Consider the following 19,267-nt stretch of genomic DNA (forward strand, 5'->3'; position numbering starts at 1 on the left):
CTTAAGCTTTTAACCTTTCAATAGGTGGTTGCACAACCCAGCAAACATCAGACTCACGCTTTGTTCACCCCTGGAAGACTTTTTGTCCCACCCTAAACTGGAAAATTACATAATGTGCCGTCATCATGGTGGAAGTCATTTCCAGTTGTTGCCCTGTTTTGTTGACTCAGCTTGTACCATCTTTTGGCAGGCCTGGCACGCCTGGGCAGTAATGAATTTTGAGGCGGTGCTGCACTACAAACATCAGAGTCAGGCTCGAGATGAGAAGAAGAAGCTGCGGCATGCCAGTGGTGCCAGTGCCAACAGTGAGGCCAGCAACAGCGACAGTGAGGTTGACAGCAATGACCACAGTCCTGCTCCCTCGCCAGGACAAAAAAAGGTTAATGAGGTGAGAATGGTACAGAACGAACAAATTCATTTTAACATGACTGCAATATTCAAATAGTGACTTAAGATCATGCCACAGTCCATTGGACCAAGCAGTAGAGTAGGTATAATAATCTGCCTTATTTCACCAATTTTGAATTGAGATTTGCAAAAAATATCTAGACAAAAGAGCACCATTGTGGCACAGTGAAGGTGACAGTAGGGTTGGCTACTCTTAGATCATTGTCTTTGGAATGGTCACACAAACAAGCTTCTTTATGCTAGACAGTGCATAACAATATGTGACTTGCTGCTGAAAATTGTAAAATAAAATGAGGTATAGGTCCCAAACTCTATACAAATTTGCCCCCAAACTGATATTGTTACTGTTGCGACACATGGCTGACAGCTGTTAAGACGCCAACTCCCATCACATAACTAAACGCTATATTTATAGTGCACTTTAAAACAACCACCACTATTTTCTTAAAGGGATATTTGACTCGTGCCATGCAATAAGAAGATAATATTTTGTTTATAATTAATGAGGTAACTTCATAAATTTTCATGAACAATTAACACCTTTAAAAACTAATTTTACCACTTGCTGTTAGGAAATAGCTAACGAACAATCATGGCTCAGTTTGCTGACCAAACCCAGAAAACAGGTAAACCATGATTGGTTGTTACCAATTTCCTCAGCACAGGTGATGTCATCTTCAGTCGACAGCAATTGGCAACATTTGTTTATAAACATTTTAATTGTTTATGAAAAATAGTGATGTTATCAACTTAATTATAGACAAAATATTAACGTTTTCTGCTGAAATGTGTTCTGTTAAACGTGTATAGATATAGTTAGTATGAAGGGGTAAGAAATCACACGACATACCATCACAACAGCCACAAGTTGACGGCTGAGCGCACTGAATTCTCTGCAGAACATATAGGTCAAGCAATGTATTGTGATCACCTGCCGCCAATGATGGCCAAGTGGGGTGTATCACATGGATCATTTGATCAGGTGTGTGTCTGACTCTTGACCTCTGCCTAACTCCTGAGAGACTGACTGACCGGGGTTCGCTCTAACCCAGATTAAAAACCACTGTCCTAGAAAAATAGACCACAGTGTATAATAGATAGATATTTACTGTTATTTTATTCATCCCATGAGTGAAATTAAATAGTTAGATTTCCTAGATGGACTATGGAGGAAGTTAAACAAATTAAGTAATTTATTGTCAGGGCATTGAATCGATCACAACTGAGCTTTTCAGGCTGCTTGAGAAGATGTTTTTGTGCCCAAAGAATTGATAGGAGAGCTGTAATCTGAACCCAATTATGGTATTATTTATACTCTAAGACAAACACTGGTACACCCCAAAGACTGAACACATACCCAGAAAAAAAATCTGGTTGTATGCTGTCCAGTGAGAAATGCAATATTGGGAAAACCAAGCAGACACTAAGCAGACACATCATAACTAGATAGCTGTGTTCACTCTTCAGGTCACAACTTTACTGTCTACCTGCACCTCAGAGAAACAACACTCTTTTTGAGGACCGAAAAAATTACATATCATTCAAAATACTGCCTGAAGATGTACTTTAGCTCAACCTGCCTTAGCTGACAGACTATTGTTCTACAAGTTGAAGCTTAATGAATCAACAGAGCCTCACAGGTTGGAGCCAAATAATGCAGTGGACTCCATTGCTTCAAACAAAGAATGATTAAGCAAAATCATGACATGATTTATTAACAATGGCATTTTTAACACTCAATTAAAGAATTTAATTAAAGATTATAGCAATGCTTATTAATAATTGCAGATATATCGTGTTCCTCAATGTGACTGTTTTGTTTTCCCTCTCAAAGACATTGCTCCTGTACACGGTTCCTGCTGTTCAAGGGTTCTTCCGCTCCATTTCTTTGTCCAGAGGAAACAACCTACAAGACACACTCAGGTGAGTCAAATAGCTGTAGTACTGCCATGAGTTGTCAAAGCAAACGCTTATCAGTAGACCTGTTATGTGGGTTTAAGGGGACCTCTAGTGGTCGGTTGTCCCCCTAATCTTAGTTTGGTCTGTATTAACTCGGAGAGCTCTTGTATCTCCAACAATCCATTGTCTCTGCTGCTAATCCTCACAATCTATTTTATGATTGTACTTTTTAGGGTTCTGACTTTGTGGTTTGACTATGGCCATTGGCCTGAAGTAAATGAAGCCCTGGTGGAGGGCATCAAGACCATCCAAATAGATACCTGGCTGCAGGTAAAACTTGCACACATACTATTGTCATCAAATTAAGGCCAGAACAAATTAAATGTGTTTTTTTTCATCGCTATAGTTTTTCAATCACCAATGTATAGCCTGTTTATTAGTTTACCATATGCCCAGTTGTGTTTAATTAATTATACTAAATAGTTATTGCAATAATGTTGTATTTGAAAAAAATCAGGTGAGAGTGAATATACACATTTACAAACTACTACCACAACAAAACAGCACTATTTTATACAGAAATTTGCCATGTAAGTAAAATCCAAAGTAATGATAGACCGATTTTTGGTCAGGCTGATTAGCTAGTATTTGACATTTTGGCAAATTTTTTGGCACTTTCTATTGTTTTGAACTTTAAACAAATGTAACAGTAATGAATGATAAGTGAAAGATTAAAATTTCACTTAGTCATCCCCCACTATTCGCGGGGTATAGGGACTGGGCCGGCCTGCGAAGAGCGAAAATTTGTGTATGATTGACACTTATTGAAATAAATACATTGGGAGGAAAAAATTGTAAACCCAAACAATAAAAAAAAAAAGTTTTTAGACTCTGTATTGAAACTTTATAAAACTTTATTTACTGTAGAAAACTTTAGGGGAAGTCTTTCTTTGTTAAAAAGTTTCAGTTTATTTGTATAAGACATGCTGCTGAGCTCAGGAGCTCCCTACACTTTTTGTTAGAATTTTATGATATAAAAGCTGTTTTTAATAAGCATGCTTAAAATAAAATTAAATAAATACACAAATAATACTGAGGATTAGTAATGTTCAAATTGAACGGGTTTATGAACAAATTTCTGGGTGTGAATCTTGACGACAAAATCTGCATATAAAACATGTTAGGGCAAAGGTAGTACGCACTGTTGGATTGTTGGGAAAGGCCAGACACATATTAAATGAGAAAACAATGTATATTTTGTATTGTTCATAAATATTACCATATTTGAATTACTGTGTAGAAGTTTTGGGTAATTCCTACAAAACCACAATACAACCATTATTCACACTGCCAAAAAAAAAGCCTTAATCAAGTAGGGTACCTTGAACACACCACTAAATTTTTTTTTTTTACGCACTGTTAAGTTTAGGGATTTGGTAGATTTTAAAACTGGACAAATAATGTATAGGGCACAAATAATAAAATGCTGCAGGGCAACATACAAAAGTTATTTACAGAGAGGGGGGGGGGGGTATTATTTGAGAGGGGAATTGAAATTTAAACATTAGGCTTGCACAAAACTCAAAAGTATGTGCATTTCGATCTGTGGAGTGGTTTTGTGGAAGGATCTTGAGGAAAACATTAAAAGAAGTACATGTATTTGTCAATTTAAGAAATTGTATAAAAAATATATTTTTGCTAAATATACTAGGGAGGAATAATAAAAACAGTGGTTGAAAGTACAATTTTTGTTAAGGCTTATATGAATAATGAGTTAAAGTAATAAATGAGGTATTGGTTGTGACATTATGCTTTTTTGTTTTATTGTCATTTTAAATGTTCGAAATAAGTTGAAAAAAAACATTTAAATGACATAAAGTGTTAGTTTGTATCATACAAAAAAATAATTCCCTTAAATGAATCGACTCCAAAATATTGGTTATCGACCTCCGTGACTACTACAAAGTACAAACTGGTATTGGTATAGGCTCTAAAAAAAACCACATTGGTATCACTAGTCAAGCCTTCATGCAAAACCAATATCATCTTGAGCTGATCAATATGAGGCATTTGCCAGCAATTTTATTTTAAAAGGAATTTTCTCTGTCAACTCTCAGCTCCAGTTATTTGTTGTAGGCTTATTGTGAGATGACAGTTATTTAAGACTTGGTGGAGATCTGCCATTTTGGTCTTTGTTTTTGCTATTTAGGTGATCCCACAGCTCATTGCTAGGATTGACACTCCTCGTCCTCTCGTGGGACGCCTCATCCACCAGTTGCTAACAGACATTGGACGGTATCATCCACAAGTAAATTTGCTCTTTGACTGCAAAATGGGTTCCCCATTTTTTTTCTCAAGCAATTTTTAAAGCAATAACTGTACAAATACCGTTCTTCTCTAGGCGCTGATCTACCCACTAACTGTGGCCTCAAAGTCTACCACCACAGCTCGCCACAATGCTGCAAACAAAATCCTGAAAAACATGTGTGAACACTGCAACACGCTGGTTCAGCAAGCCATCATGGTATGGACATGATTGTCATTACGTTCGAACTATGCTTTAATAAATTGTAACATCATCTTCAAAAGAATCATTTTTGTGTAAGCTGTTGTGAATGGCAACGGGGTATTTTTGTGTCCTTTATCCAGGTTAGTGAGGAGCTCATCCGAGTTGCCATCTTGTGGCATGAGATGTGGCACGAGGGCCTCGAGGAGGCTTCACGTCTCTACTTTGGGGAGCGTAACGTCAAGGGCATGTTTGCTGTGCTGGAACCTCTACACGCCATGATGGAGAGGGGGCCGCAGACCCTGAAAGAGACCTCTTTTAATCAGGTGTGTGTCTGGCAGATTAAATCTGTCCACTTCGCCAGAAAGTACACCTAGTTCTAACCTTATGACAAAAAATCTAATGTGTGCCATTAAAATTAAAGCATTTTAATTTAAGATTATTAATTAAGTAACATATTATGACTAAATCCTTGTTTTTTATTTGCGCTAAAGGCTTACGGCAGAGACCTGATGGAGGCTCAGGATTGGTGCAGGAAGTACATGCGCTCTGGAAATGTGAAGGACTTGACCCAGGCGTGGGACCTTTACTATCATGTGTTCAGACGTATCTCCAAACAATTGCCGCAGGTAAGCAAAGCTGCACCAGCACCAATCTCTTTAAGATCAATACTAACTTCCTCAGCGTTTGTACTGTATATGCTACACAAGCATGTAAATGTGTAATTCAATGCAATGAATGAATGAATGTTTCTGCGCTTATAAATGTACAGTGAGTCAGCGAATACCCACTTAACAATATTTATCATTGCGTGGCCTTCCTATTCTTTGCTAATTGATTTTGCTGTGTCACACTGCCACGATATCACAATATTTACTCAGGTGACAGAGCTATTGCCACCCCACCTACAGTGCACTCAAGCCAGATCGGGAGTTGCCATTCTAATCTGTACAATAGTCAATTTAACTCTACTGTTTGGTGGAGACTTTGCTTTATATGTGTAAAACATAAGAATGGGGAAATATCCCTTATCTCATAATAGTTTTGGTGCAAATTGCTGGCAAATGTCATAAAGTTCCTCACATTGAGAATGCCAACAGTTTTAACAGGGGCACTTCCCTTAAGTTAATTCACACTGTGCCTTGGTGCAGCTCTTATGAAATATTAAGTGACATAAGAACATGCTGAGAATGCTGCAACTGTATGCCCACTGGGAAATAAACCCTCCTTGGAGCCTGGTACCTCCAATCTGCAAACACAGGTTAATGCAGTGATGAAATTAGCTTACGTCATCATTCATAACTGTGGCAAGTCTTTAAATAACTCACATATGCATAAATAAGCACAGGTGGTGGATGCAGAGAGACAGTAGGTATCTTTTTTTCTCTCCAAAATTTACAAATTTTGGAGCACACATGAGTAGGAGCATGTAATTAAGGTATTGCTGGCAGTAGCAGTTTTGTCCACTTATCCATTTATTCTCTAGACCGCTTGCTGTAAAAGAGTTGCAGGTTTGCAGGAGCCTGTCCCAGCTGACTTAGGACAAAAGGCAGGGTATACTCTGAAGTCTGAACTGGTGGCCAGCCCAATTACAGGACACAAATACTCACATATGCACATACGTATAATTTAGTGTTCGATTAACCTACAGTACCATGCATGTTTTCGGACTGTGGGAGGAAACCGGAGTACCCGGAGAAAACCCACGCAGGCACGAGGAGAACATGCAAATTCCACACAGGAAGGCCAGGGCCAGGATTTGAACCCAGGACTGCACTTTGAGGCAGCTGTGCTAACCAGATCCGCTTTTTTCCCTTTGACACGAAAATTTGCTTCCTATCCTGCATCATGAGCCCATCTCATTAACTGTTCCCATCAAAATTCTATGCAGCTTACCTCTCTGGAGCTGCAGTATGTTTCACCCAAATTGCTGATGTGCCGTGACCTGGAACTGGCTGTGCCGGGCACCTATGACCCCAACCAGCCTATCATTCGTATCCAGTCCATTGCGGCCTCCCTGCAGGTCATCACCTCCAAGCAGCGGCCACGTAAACTCACCATTATGGGTAAGGAATATTGTTTGCTTTAGGCCGGTTATCAGGTTAGGAAAACTGATTTATGATTCTTTAACTTTGATTTTTAAACTCAAAATAGAGTAAATTTAATTTGTAATTGAGTTACAATTAGTATTTTTTTAAGGAATCCACCACCCACCTGAAGTTCAGAATTTGAATCACTGGCATTCCGCATGCATAAATTTGTGCAAGTTATCCACGTCTTACGAGACCTCTGCTTAGTTGAAGCTTGTTTTGAATTTATTAAAATGGTACACATTCTGTTTCCATTATTTCTTATATTTGATTAAAAATCTGACCAAATGGATGTCAACCAGAATTTCAGAACAGGTTGTTTGAAATTAGCAGTTCCATGATAGTGGTGATTGAAAATGTCCATACACACATAAACCAGGCACACTGCCTAACATCAATCTTTGACAATAATTTGAAGGCATAAATAAATAATAGTGACACAGTGCTGTATGGTATGGAATATAATCCTGAAATGCCTTTAATAATGCCATGCCACTGTAAAGTCACCTTGTCTCGAAGCCAAATCACGCTGCTATTAATCACAAATGGTTCACTTTACCTCCCACTTTCCACTGGGCAGTGTCGTACCTTGTTCTCATGTTTCGCCATCAGTGATACACAACATGGGCTGTAAAAGATGAAAGGCAATAAATCAACTGACCTCTGGAGCAAGACATCAGATTAAGACCTGTCACCCACTACGGAGCTCCTAGATTTACTGTCAGACCTCCCTGGCGACAGAAAACACGTATTGCTTCGATGGTCTTGAGGAGCAAACAAGAGCTGTACTAATCTAATGTCACCTTTGTGAGTGCAAATTAGACTGTCGGCGAGACCACAATAATGCATTCGCAACCCTTTGTGTTACTTGAAATGGTCACAGTGATCCCTCATAGAACTCCTAAAGGACATGAACATATAAGCAGTTGAATGATTCGGTTTTCTTATGTGGTAACAGTGCCAATGTTGTTTTGTGGCTCCCTCTGCAGGAAGCAACGGCCATGAGTTCATGTTCTTGTTAAAGGGCCACGAGGACCTCAGGCAGGATGAGAGAGTCATGCAGCTATTTGGTCTGGTCAACACACTGCTGGCAAATGACCCTGCTTCTTTGCGCAAGAACCTCAGGTAGACTAAATGGCGTGTATACATGCATCTTTGTTGAAAAGCCTTCACTGACATAATTAATCATTGTTATCATTGTTCATGTGTTAAACTCCATAGCATCCAGCGCTACGCAGTGATCCCTCTGTCAACAAACTCAGGTTTGATTGGCTGGGTTCCCCACTGTGACACCCTGCATGCTCTCATTAGAGACTACAGAGAAAAGAAAAAGATACTGCTGAACATTGAACATCGCATCATGCTCAGGGTATGTCACCACAGCTTGAACGTCCTCTTTCCTCAAGACTGTTTGCAAAGCGATCCGAGAATGGGTTTTAAGTCTGCTGCCTATAAGAGGCCTATAAGAATGTATGTAATCCGACTCTCTTTATGGGTCTGCCCTGAGTGCTGTTTTGGTTTCTTCTATTTTCAGTTCAAAAGCCAGTTTAATTTTATTTTTCCCTGCATTTGTAACCAATTCCACATTTGCCATCATTTAGTGTATGTTTTATAATAAAAATAAATGTATTTTACATTTATGTCTCTCAAGGTACTCAAAGACAAATGATCCAAAATTATATGTCACCTGTGCATCCATTACCCTATGGGTGTTTTTGTAATCATGAAAGAATTTGATTTTGTTTTTGTTTTTTCTTCTAGTAGAATTTACTTGCAGCTTGTGAGCTGTTACTAGATTCAGCTTTGGAAAAGATGACAGGAAAATCAGAATTACATGTATATAACCTTTTGGATCTATGCACCAACTGGTGATTCATCACTGTCATGTCATACAGTACATGCAAATGTTCCCATTGTAACAAATGACATACTTATTGAGAGTTGTCCTTAAGTGCCCTCCTAGACAGTGCCCTTAACCTCCTAACAGCATAATGCCTAGTGAAAAACATGATCGATTTTATGCTTTGGTTTGTGTATTAATCCCAACGCAAAAATCTTCTGAAACATAATGGTGTTGTCAATATATTGAACAACAGTCTACTCTGTATTGATTTGTTTTTGCCAATTGCCCCTAACACTTTCATAGTGGTCCTTTAATTCAAAGAGCAACACTGAGGTGCAAATTTTTGTAAGAAATTACTGATACTGATACTTCATTTTGCAGAATGCAGATTTAATTAAGCAAACTCATGGCCTTCACTGTTTCTGCCATCTGTAGTTATAAAATGACAGTTTCCAAATAAGTCATCGATGTTAACACGTTACATTTCAAATTGATTCCTCAAAACACCAGATGCTATTTGCATTCATTTGTTCTAATGAACACCAATCCGTCTTAAATGAAGATGCACTTGTGCTTCTTAATTGCGGTGTTCTAATTAAATAAGCATGCATCAGACATGCCCAATTAACCAAGTTATATCAAGCAAATCCATCACTGCAATTTTCTTGAGGTCATTTATAAAAGGAATTGAAAGCTTTTTGCTTTTGTCCCAATAATTATGATATCTAATTATCCAATAGTCAATGACAACAAAGCTTCATGAAATGAAAGGTATGAAATCAAAAGCCTGTCTCATTTATTTACGATGGAAGTTGATGAAGGTGAGGCCGAGAGGAGCGTTTGTTCTAGGGCCTGCTAATGATGTGTGGCGATGCAGTCGATGTAGGATCTGTCTTATGGGAAATTTACTTCTTTTTTCTTTTTCTTTTTTTCTTTTTTTTTATGGTCTACCGGTACTTCTTTGGAGGGCCAATTTGATATAATTCTGCTTAGAATATTTCTTGGAATGGATGTAAGCATGATACCTAAAGCTACCTATAGCAGTCCTTGAGGTTTCCTTTTTTTACTCTTGATACCTAGACCTTCAGCGTAGTCGCTTGGCACTTTTTCTTCTTCAGCTAAATAGCTGATGGGGTAGTGTTGTTGCCATTTCTGGGTGTGCTTCGATGACTTCTGGTGTTATCCATCCGGACTTGGTGCTTTGGAATCCTTCAGTTATTTTATATCCTTTTTTATTTATAGTTTATTGTACCTGTGTGTGTTGATGTTGAGGGTGTGTGATTGGCTAGATCTGTTGATCTTTGTCTGTTCAAAAGTACCTAAAGTGCTTATCCCATTTCTTTAATTTTCCTTTCTCATGAGTGTTTTTACATAAGTTGTTTGCATGTTGTGTTGATTGGCTGTGTCTTCTATGCCTGGGTTGCAAGGTTACTCATGAACTGTCTTTTGTCTTCCCTGATGGTTCTTTTCACTTAGCTGTGTTTTTGCTTTTGTGGCTATTGTTGTGGGTGTCCTTCACATTTTCCAAGTTTGCCGTTCCTTCAGAGTGTCTCCAGATATTCATTCCATATTTGTTCTGGTCCTTCACCCATATGTCTTTGCATGCCTCTATCCATGCCCTCTTAATTATTGGCCACTATTTAGCTATGGTCTGTTCTTCTTCACAGTTGACTGGTTGAATAGGTGGAATAGCCTGGAGGAATCTGATGTTGAATGTTGTGCTGGCTTTTTTCTTCTTCGACATGTGGTTTGTGGGTTGTATTTTATGAGGGAAGACTTTCCTTTTGATCACCAAACTGTGAAAGGCACAGATTAAGACGGTTTATTGTTAAGTATTGGTTTAATTTTCCTTTCACAGTATTGCCCATTGTTTGGTCTTTTCACATGTTATCTTGATTTATCTTTAAACTCAGGTTCCATCAATAGGTTTTTTGTAGCTTGGTTTGTTAATGAGGTTTTCATAAATCGTTTTTTGCTGCTTTGTTATAGGTGCATAGCACTGGAGATTTTCTTGGTTTTGGACGGTGCAAAATCTTGCTGTCAAAATATGAGAGTTTACTGGTTCCCACTCTGAGGGGCCTGGCTGCTTCTTTTAAAAGCATAATTTCTACTCCTTCTGTGTGTGGGGCCTGTTTCTAATCTTGGCCTGAATATACTATTATTTTGCTGCAGGTTGTGTTCTGCCTGAGTGAGTCCATGTTATTGTGCGAACCCTGTTGATGATAAATTATAATTTTAGCTGTTCTCTGGGATGTTTTACCATCTTAATTGTGTTGCTCTTCCAGGCTCTTTGTGATGTTTGGTTGTGAGAAGGGGTGTCACCTGGACGACCAGCGTCATGCTTTTCTTAGGGCAGACATCTTCCATTTCCTATCTTTGCCGGATATTTTTCTTGAGTGTTTCTGTACCACCATGTGAATGAATTTTTTAACCTAGCTTCACGAGAACCCCGTTGGCCAGCAAGTTTTAGGTACATCCGGGTAGACCTTCATGGCCACCCACCATAGTCTGGCAATAACAAACTATTATGTCCTAGTGGTTATGATCCCTGTATTGAAATGTTTAAAATGTTTTTATTTTATATTTTTCTTTTTTTGCAATAATAATGACCCTTTTGATGTGTAGGATTGGTTTCTATTTACTGTAATGGTGCCGCTTTAGAGTCCTTGCTAACTGAATATCAAGGTTGCACGCCAAAAGTTCATGCAACGGGCTGTTTTTCGTCCAGATGGCGCCTGACTATGACCACCTGACGCTGATGGAGAAAGTGGAAGTGTTTGAGCACGCTGTCAACAATACGGCCGGAGACGACCTGGCAAAGCTCTTGTGGCTAAAGAGCCCCAGTTCTGAGGTGAGATGCTCTACTTTCTTTATTTGCAGCACTGGCAAGGATGAATGAGTGTCCGTGATCTTTTCAGCACCCGTCCTCACAGTTCAGTGGTTCAGAGGTAAAATGTCAAGGACACTTGACAAAAACAACTGTCTAAAATAGGAAAGCATACAATAAAGAGAAACTATTGTAGGACAAGGAAATTGTCATTGAAGGAACTCTACCTCTACCTGCAACTTTTAATAAAGTTTGTGTACCTTATTAGAATTTGCATAATCTACATCTCATTTAGATATTTTGTAACCCTGTCATTATTTCTCCTCTAGGTGTGGTTTGACAGGAGGACGAATTATACACGCTCTTTGGCTGTGATGTCAATGGTCGGCTACATCCTGGGACTGGGCGACAGGTCAACTCATCAACGATATCAAAGTTACCATTGCATGACATTATTTATAAGGAAGTGTTGTGCTTATGTTCTTCACAGGCATCCCTCTAACTTGATGCTGGATCGGTTGAGTGGAAAGATCCTCCATATTGACTTTGGAGATTGTTTTGAGGTAAAACGAAATTATTTATGCGGCACGCACACATCATACAATTATTTAGCCCAAGATTAACTAAGATTACATTATTGATTAGGTTGCCATGACTAGGGAAAAGTTTCCTGAAAAGATTCCCTTCAGATTGACAAGGATGCTGACCAATGCTATGGAGGTAACTGACACTACATCATCTTATGTGTTTACGTCCTTTAGCCTTTTGTTGCAAATAGTGGAAGAATGTATTGATCCTGAGAGAAATCTGTGACTGTGCACAAGGTTTGTGGTTGTGGCCACTAAATTGTGTATTTGACTGTGTGCAAGGTGACGGGCTTGGACGGTAACTACCGCATCACTTGCCACACGGTGATGGAAGTGCTGAGGGAGCACAGAGACAGTGTCATGGCCGTGCTGGAGGCCTTTGTCTACGACCCGCTGCTCAACTGGAGACTCATGGACAGTAAGAACCCATTGAAGACAATTTCACATATCCTAGTCTTTCATTACGTAGGCTAAAGTTCCATTAAATGATCAAAAATGTGCAGTGGCACTGAAATAATGTGAGATAAGTTGCCATAAATTTAATTTGCTAAAATTAATATTGACAAGCTACAAAGGAGAAAGCCCTTTGGAAAGGTGAGAGACAGCTCTATACTTACTGAAAAAAATGAGCACACAAGTACTACTAGTCCTACTAGCTACTAGTAGATGCCATGGACTTCCGACTTCCGGGTTTCACACATCAGCGCTGCTGGCCGCGTTCCAACACTCGCACCTCCACCCCTGCGTGCCTCTCAGCTCTCTGAAATCCTTCGGACAACTGGGACAGACACACTCGCACCCGTCGACGGGAACGCACAACAGAGGGGCACAAAGGCGGAAGCGCAAGAACTGGCCCACACGTCACAAACAGGAAACAGAAACAAAGCTGATGTGTGAAACCCGGAAGTCCCGCCTCCTCCGTGGCATATACCCCATAGCATGTCAATAGGGTACCTAGTCTAACTCTTCAGACAAAAAATATTTAAAAAAAATGAATAGGTGATTTGTAGTTATCTCATACCACTTGTAGGCTCAAGAAAATGTAAAAAGGATGCACGATAACTGCTTTTTTTCCTCCACTGAACTATGTTATTTTAGGCTGTGAGGCAATGAGCAATCTCAAAAGCTCTGATGCATATCAGTACCTACACAGTTAGGTAAAGTTGGTCATGTTTTGTGAAGAGGTTGGATGAATATTTTTAATCTTAAAGCAGACGTAGGACCCAACCAAATCCTTAATCGTATATCATCCCCACTTCCTACTACATGGTAACCACATCACATGTATGCTCCAAAAAACAAAATATCAGGCGCATAGAGAAATAAATTAAAATACTGAATTGTTTAACAATTTATTATGTCTGTGCTGAAATTATTATTATTAATGACCAGCACCAGTCCAAATGCATGTCACATATGAACGATTCAGAAAAAGCTGAAACTACATGTTGTCTGACTAATGAAATTCACTCATTCACTGCCATTAACGGCTATAGATGTCAAAAATTCCTTTGAACTATTTCTACTAGTTTAACTTTTTTCTCCACTTTTGTTAACAAGAGTAAGAAAACCTAGAAACAAATATTGTACATTTAGAACAGATGTAAAAAAATATATATATTAATCGTGAGTTAACTATTGAAGTTATACAATTCATTACAATCAAAAATTTTAATCGCCTGACGCGATTTAAAAAGAAAAAGAAAAGATTATTAAAAATTAGGGGCGTCAGGCGGTTACAATTTTTTATTGTAATTAATCGCATGATCTTACCAATGCTGGTGTATTTGAGGTGGTTCTTGTTATCAGTCCAGTTTTGTTGATATTGGACATTTTTTCCCCTATATCGGTCCAATAGTTATCTGGTAGTTATCATGAATCCCTAAAAAATATATATAACTTTTTGACCAACCTATATCACAAATAGCAATGTGCTGTCAGCTAGTAGGAAGAATTGTGTATAGTTCAGCGTGTGTGGATTTGTTGTGCGTCTGCTGCAGCCTGGCTCAGTGTGACCGTTTTCGCTGCCTGTGATAAAATGACACATTATGACTTTGTGAAATAATGTCTCAACTGCATGGCTGGACAAAGGAACAGGATGTATGTAGGCGGTTTAATGGAAGTCCAGCAGGCACCGTCATTTAAAGTATGAATTTCTACTTTTCTTTCCATTTTCAAGGTCATTTCAAGCAACAGAACAGATTTACAGAACAGATGGTGATGCACTATTAGTAAAAAAAACTACATATCAGTTATCAGAATATAAGTGTAGTGTAGTGTCATTCACCTACGCATTGATGTGTATCCTTCAACATCTGGTTGACTGTAAATTAGGCTCTTAGTTTAAAACTAAAAAAACAAAGAATTCTAGGAAGCTAGTATACAATATGTTTTAAAAGTAGGTTTATAAATAAATGTATCAATGTGAAAATGTGCCTTTTTGTTTTGCTTTTTAATTATAATAGTATGTGATTTTTCTGTAAATACAAGTGACTACTATCTTTAACTATATGTAGTATAATATATATATATTATATTTTATATTTACAACACTAAACTGTTTGCACATTACCGAAACTTCAATCAGAAATAGAATTAACAACAGTTTCTTGAACATAAAAAAAGGAGCCAAGTTGTTGTCATCATCGCTAACAAACTTGACCTGATTTTCCCCCCTAGCTAGCACAAAAGGCAACAAGCGCTCACGCAACAGGACAGACTCGTACACGGCGGGTCAGTCTGTGGGTGAGTCACCGGTGTTGCTTGATGTTGTACAAAGATGTCCCCCAACCCCTCTTGACAATGTTTTTTCCTCTTATACAGAAGCCCTTGAGGGAATAGAAATGGGTGAGACCACACACAAGAAACCGGGAACCACAGTGCCTGAATCCATTCACTCATTCAGTGAGTTGTCTGTCTTTGAACGCATTATTTGCTCTTGTTGTTACTGTTGAACAAGCTCAATTCTCAATGTCACAATATAGTAGTACACTTTGATATCTTTGAAATTTGAATTGTCAACTTTATAGTCAGCAACTGTTTGTCTATTTCAGTTGGAGATGGCTTGGTGCAACCTGAAGCCCTCAACAAGAAAGCCATTCAAATTATCAACAGAGTGCGAGATAAACTTACAGGTAAGTCCTTCAACCAGTCACCTTCAGATTTCACATGGCAGATGTATTATTTGCTCTAGCTTTGTGTGGTCACAGTGCCACATCTCGGTGAAAAATCAATGTAAATGTAAATGAAACACACAAAAAGGAGAGGGAGAGAAAGAGAGAGAGAAACCAATCACAATGGTACATTTGCTGGCAATGCTGTTTGGTCAGTCAAGGCCATCAGTCAAAGATGAGTATTATCTTCAATGCCATTTCCCCAACTGACACTGTGTGTCATCTACTCAAGAGAAATAAACATCTCCCTCAAATCAAATAGATGTCTCCCTTTTGGACAAGGAATACAAACAATTACAACAGTTAAGAGACACAGACATCACAACGTTCTCACACACACACACACACACACACACACATACACATTAAAAAGGTAATTGCGCAGCCCTAAAACAGCAGCGCCTATCATGAAGTAGTGTTTCAGATAAATTAAAGTGTGGAGACTAATTGCATGTTGTTGACAAATGTATTGCCCAGTATTAATATGTATTTCATTTCATTATTCATTCATGTAGAGAAGGCATCTTTAATGATAGTATTTTAGTACAAGTTAAGGCTATTCATCTACAATGTTGTCATTTGACATCCATGTGTCGGGTTCATCGTTTGCGTAAAGTCACAGGTCAAGAAAAAAAAAAGCACCACATGCCGGATGTTCTCCATATTTGCCCTTTATTTAGTTTATTTAGCTGAATTTGTTGTCATCTGCACCATCCCACCTACACACCCGGTGCTGGGAGGGGAAAAAGGTGAGATCATTTCAATGACCAGTCAGATTTTTATGTATTTTTTTATGGATTGAAATGGACAGCACACATTTACTTAGCATGTCACAATGCTCATTTCAGATTTGTGTTTTGTTTTTACTATTCACATCCACTTGTGATAGCTCATATCTGATAGCAACGTGCTTCCATTTCCCTCATTTATTATTTGCCCAAAATGCAATGAAACAACTACACACAGAGAAATGGTAGCATCAGTAATGGACACTGAAAATGGATGTAAACAAACAATAGAAATGTGCAGAGGGAAGCGATGACTGACACATTTTGCTAGGTACATCCTTAGTGTAAATGTGGCTGTATTAAATTCATCGGTGTGCTTTGTTAGTGTTGGGAGAGAAACTTGCCACATTAATAAAGAACTACTCCATCACCCTGCTAACTTCATGGCATTTCACACTAAACACAAACGCACGCACACACACACACACACACAGAAGGTGCAGTCTTTCCTCCTGGACACTGGAAATTAATCTTAAACCGCCGATGTTATTTTTTCGAACTTGGCCTGCTGGCGCTTGGCTGCTGGTCCATCAACAAACGGCATTTTACTTTAAACATGTGAAGCATTTTGACGAGCCTGTGGCCCCTCCAGGTCGAGACTTCTCTCATGATGAAACTCTGGATGTGCCAACACAAGTAGAGCTGCTGATAAAGCAGGCCACGTCCCATGAGAACCTCTGCCAATGTTATATCGGATGGTCAGTACCACTCTTTCTTTGTGCGTGTTTGCTTCCCTTTTTGTGGTTTTGTTTTGTTATTCTACAATACAATTGGCAGCGTTGTCATGATAATTGGCAAGCATATTAATGAAATTAATAGAGTGATTATTACTCTTTATAAAAGCTGTGGAAAGTAATTTTATCTGACTTGTTCATATTTTTTCGTTTTTCTCTCTTTAGGTGTCCCTTTTGGTGAAGAATAATTTTTGGAAGCCATTTATACACTCAACATCCTTAATGTTAAATCATGAAGACACATTCTTAAACTCAATCCACATAGTAATTCCCTCAATGAAATTGTACAATGGGGGCACCTTGACCACAACTGATGAACTTCAATTTAGTCGACTTTTAAAGCAACATTTTCAATTATATCTGGAGCAATTTGTTCCAGATTCCAAACTATAATCATCATGAAATCTTGGTTATACAAGCCATTTTTAAATAGACACATTATGCATTAATATGAATTTAAAACAATTCCCAGACTTCTTAACATTTCTGTCATTTGCTTTCATCAAACTACACCAATGATGAAGAATTAAAGACATAATTTTACTGCTTTGGAGAAACAACTAATGCTGTAATGTCAGTCCTCATCTTTCCTTACATACTGCTGGGCCAAAGTTAGACTGACATTATTCGTTTGATTGACAACCATTTGGCTGGCTGGCTGGCATTCCTGCCAGGGTTTAGCCATCTCATCCTTCACCACCAAGCTACCGAAACACACGTGACAATGGCAAACACAGATAAACCCTTCCACGTCTACAACTTAGCCAAACATTATTATCCCTTATATTCAAAAGCTGTTACTGGTAAAAGGATTTCACTTACTCTGTATTCGGAGAGTATTCAGAGTGCTTGACTTTTTCCACATTTTATGTTAAAACCTCACTCCAAAAGGAACTCGGGTGCATCATGTTTCTACTGATCAGCCTTTTGATTGATTGATACATTTTAATTGGAGTCAAGTTCAGTTGATTGGACATGATTTGGAAAGGTGGGGCTGCAGTGCACAACAGCTCACTTAGAAATATTTTCAAAGGATTTGTTTAATTTCACAGTTTAGAGGTGTGCAAGCAGTGTAGAGATGAACTGTAGTACAGCCCGCGAATAGTGAAAATATATAAATGCCGCCCATTGAAATGCTGCATAAAGGGGGAAAAAGAAAAAAGTGCATTTTAACACAAAAATAATGTGTGGGTGCCAAGTCACGAGAATGGGGGGACTTGGGGTCCACTGTATATGAACTGTATAAGATATTTACAAAATAAATGTTCCATATTTCTCCTCTTTGTAACATTTTAACTGTACTGTCGTACATGTATAAGCAGTAAACCAGTCTAATATTATTGCATTCAAAACAATGGAACACTTGTTAATCACACTTACCATTAGCATATGGCAGTTAGCCAGTGAGCGTGAGAAGCTAACATTGCAATCTACAGCTTCACTCAGTGCTCCTTTTTTTTGTTTTCAATTGTTGCTCGTACTCCAAATTTCATCTTTGGAAGTTCTGCTGTATGTTGTTTTTTTTTTTTTTTTTTTACACATTGTAGTTTTTGTTGTTTGAGTCCCACCTCCCGCTCCCCCACATCCATTGTGGAGCCTTGTAATCTATTTCCGTTTTGGGGAAAAGCTACTTCCAAACTCAGTTTTTACCTGATTATCCTAATTTAAGTCGACTCGCTGCGTTCCCCCCAGTAACAGCACATAACTCAGGGCTAAAAGCTTTCCACTGTGGCTATGTTGGCAAGTAACACAATTTTGCTTTGCACGCTGGTGCTTCATAGACACCTGGATGTCTGGTTGTGTCGTACTGTATTACATTGATATTTCAGTAACATGGTAAGCCTTTTACTAACTTCAAATCAACATGTAATCCTTGACCCGATATGAATGAAATTTGAAATCATGAGGACACAATGTATAGGCATTGTGTGCCATTAAACGTGTACAGACACACTTTGTGTTCATTTGGTTGTCCTTTGTCCCAAATGAAGACGGAAAAAAGGAAGGCTTGCATATTTGAGCATCAGGCAGATGCAGTCTATCCTTCCCCTTGTTTTTCTTTTATTGCCCACAGAGGGCACTCTGACTCCTAATAAGACCATCCTCCCACCATCTTCTCTGGCAATGGAGGATGTGCTTATCAGGCCGCATATAAAAGACAAAATGTTCTTTGGAAATCTTAGCACTCATACTTTGCATTTGTTGTTGAACATTTGGCCCAGGAATGAGATTAGATGACATGTCTAACAGCAGCGACACAGTGTTTACCCTCATCCCAAACCCAAATTGCTGGTGTTTTATATGTGCTCATTGTTATTCCCTCTCTATCGCGCACATTCTCCTTTGAAGGTTAATTACTTGTAGATAGTTAAGGATTACAGATCACAAAAAAAAAAAAGCAGCTCATTGATC

General features: G+C 38.6%; 1 protein-coding gene across 1 annotated transcript in view; it reads left to right on the forward strand.

The window, feature by feature from the left end:
• Nucleotides 1-18,808, forward strand: part of mtor (mechanistic target of rapamycin kinase) — an 85,173-nt gene extending 66,365 nt beyond the window's left edge. Inside the window, exons 39-58 of the mRNA XM_086067932.1 lie at nucleotides 191-388; nucleotides 2,243-2,331; nucleotides 2,541-2,637; nucleotides 4,517-4,615; nucleotides 4,709-4,831; nucleotides 4,957-5,139; nucleotides 5,308-5,442; nucleotides 6,705-6,879; nucleotides 7,893-8,028; nucleotides 8,125-8,272; nucleotides 11,475-11,597; nucleotides 11,903-11,985; nucleotides 12,064-12,136; nucleotides 12,219-12,293; nucleotides 12,443-12,578; nucleotides 14,840-14,905; nucleotides 14,984-15,064; nucleotides 15,214-15,294; nucleotides 16,714-16,819; nucleotides 17,021-18,808. Of these exons, the coding sequence (XP_085924058.1) occupies nucleotides 191-388; nucleotides 2,243-2,331; nucleotides 2,541-2,637; nucleotides 4,517-4,615; nucleotides 4,709-4,831; nucleotides 4,957-5,139; nucleotides 5,308-5,442; nucleotides 6,705-6,879; nucleotides 7,893-8,028; nucleotides 8,125-8,272; nucleotides 11,475-11,597; nucleotides 11,903-11,985; nucleotides 12,064-12,136; nucleotides 12,219-12,293; nucleotides 12,443-12,578; nucleotides 14,840-14,905; nucleotides 14,984-15,064; nucleotides 15,214-15,294; nucleotides 16,714-16,819; nucleotides 17,021-17,036 (2,223 nt within the window). The 3' untranslated portion in view covers nucleotides 17,037-18,808. The remainder of the gene's footprint in view (nucleotides 1-190; nucleotides 389-2,242; nucleotides 2,332-2,540; nucleotides 2,638-4,516; nucleotides 4,616-4,708; nucleotides 4,832-4,956; nucleotides 5,140-5,307; nucleotides 5,443-6,704; nucleotides 6,880-7,892; nucleotides 8,029-8,124; nucleotides 8,273-11,474; nucleotides 11,598-11,902; nucleotides 11,986-12,063; nucleotides 12,137-12,218; nucleotides 12,294-12,442; nucleotides 12,579-14,839; nucleotides 14,906-14,983; nucleotides 15,065-15,213; nucleotides 15,295-16,713; nucleotides 16,820-17,020) is intronic.
• The last annotated feature ends 459 nt before the right edge of the window (nucleotides 18,809-19,267 follow it).

The sequence above is a fragment of the Leptonotus elevatus genome, chromosome 2 (assembly GCF_054856555.1).
Source record: "Leptonotus elevatus isolate MCC_2025b chromosome 2, RoL_Lele_1.0, whole genome shotgun sequence".
Lineage (NCBI taxonomy): Eukaryota > Metazoa > Chordata > Actinopteri > Syngnathiformes > Syngnathidae > Leptonotus > Leptonotus elevatus.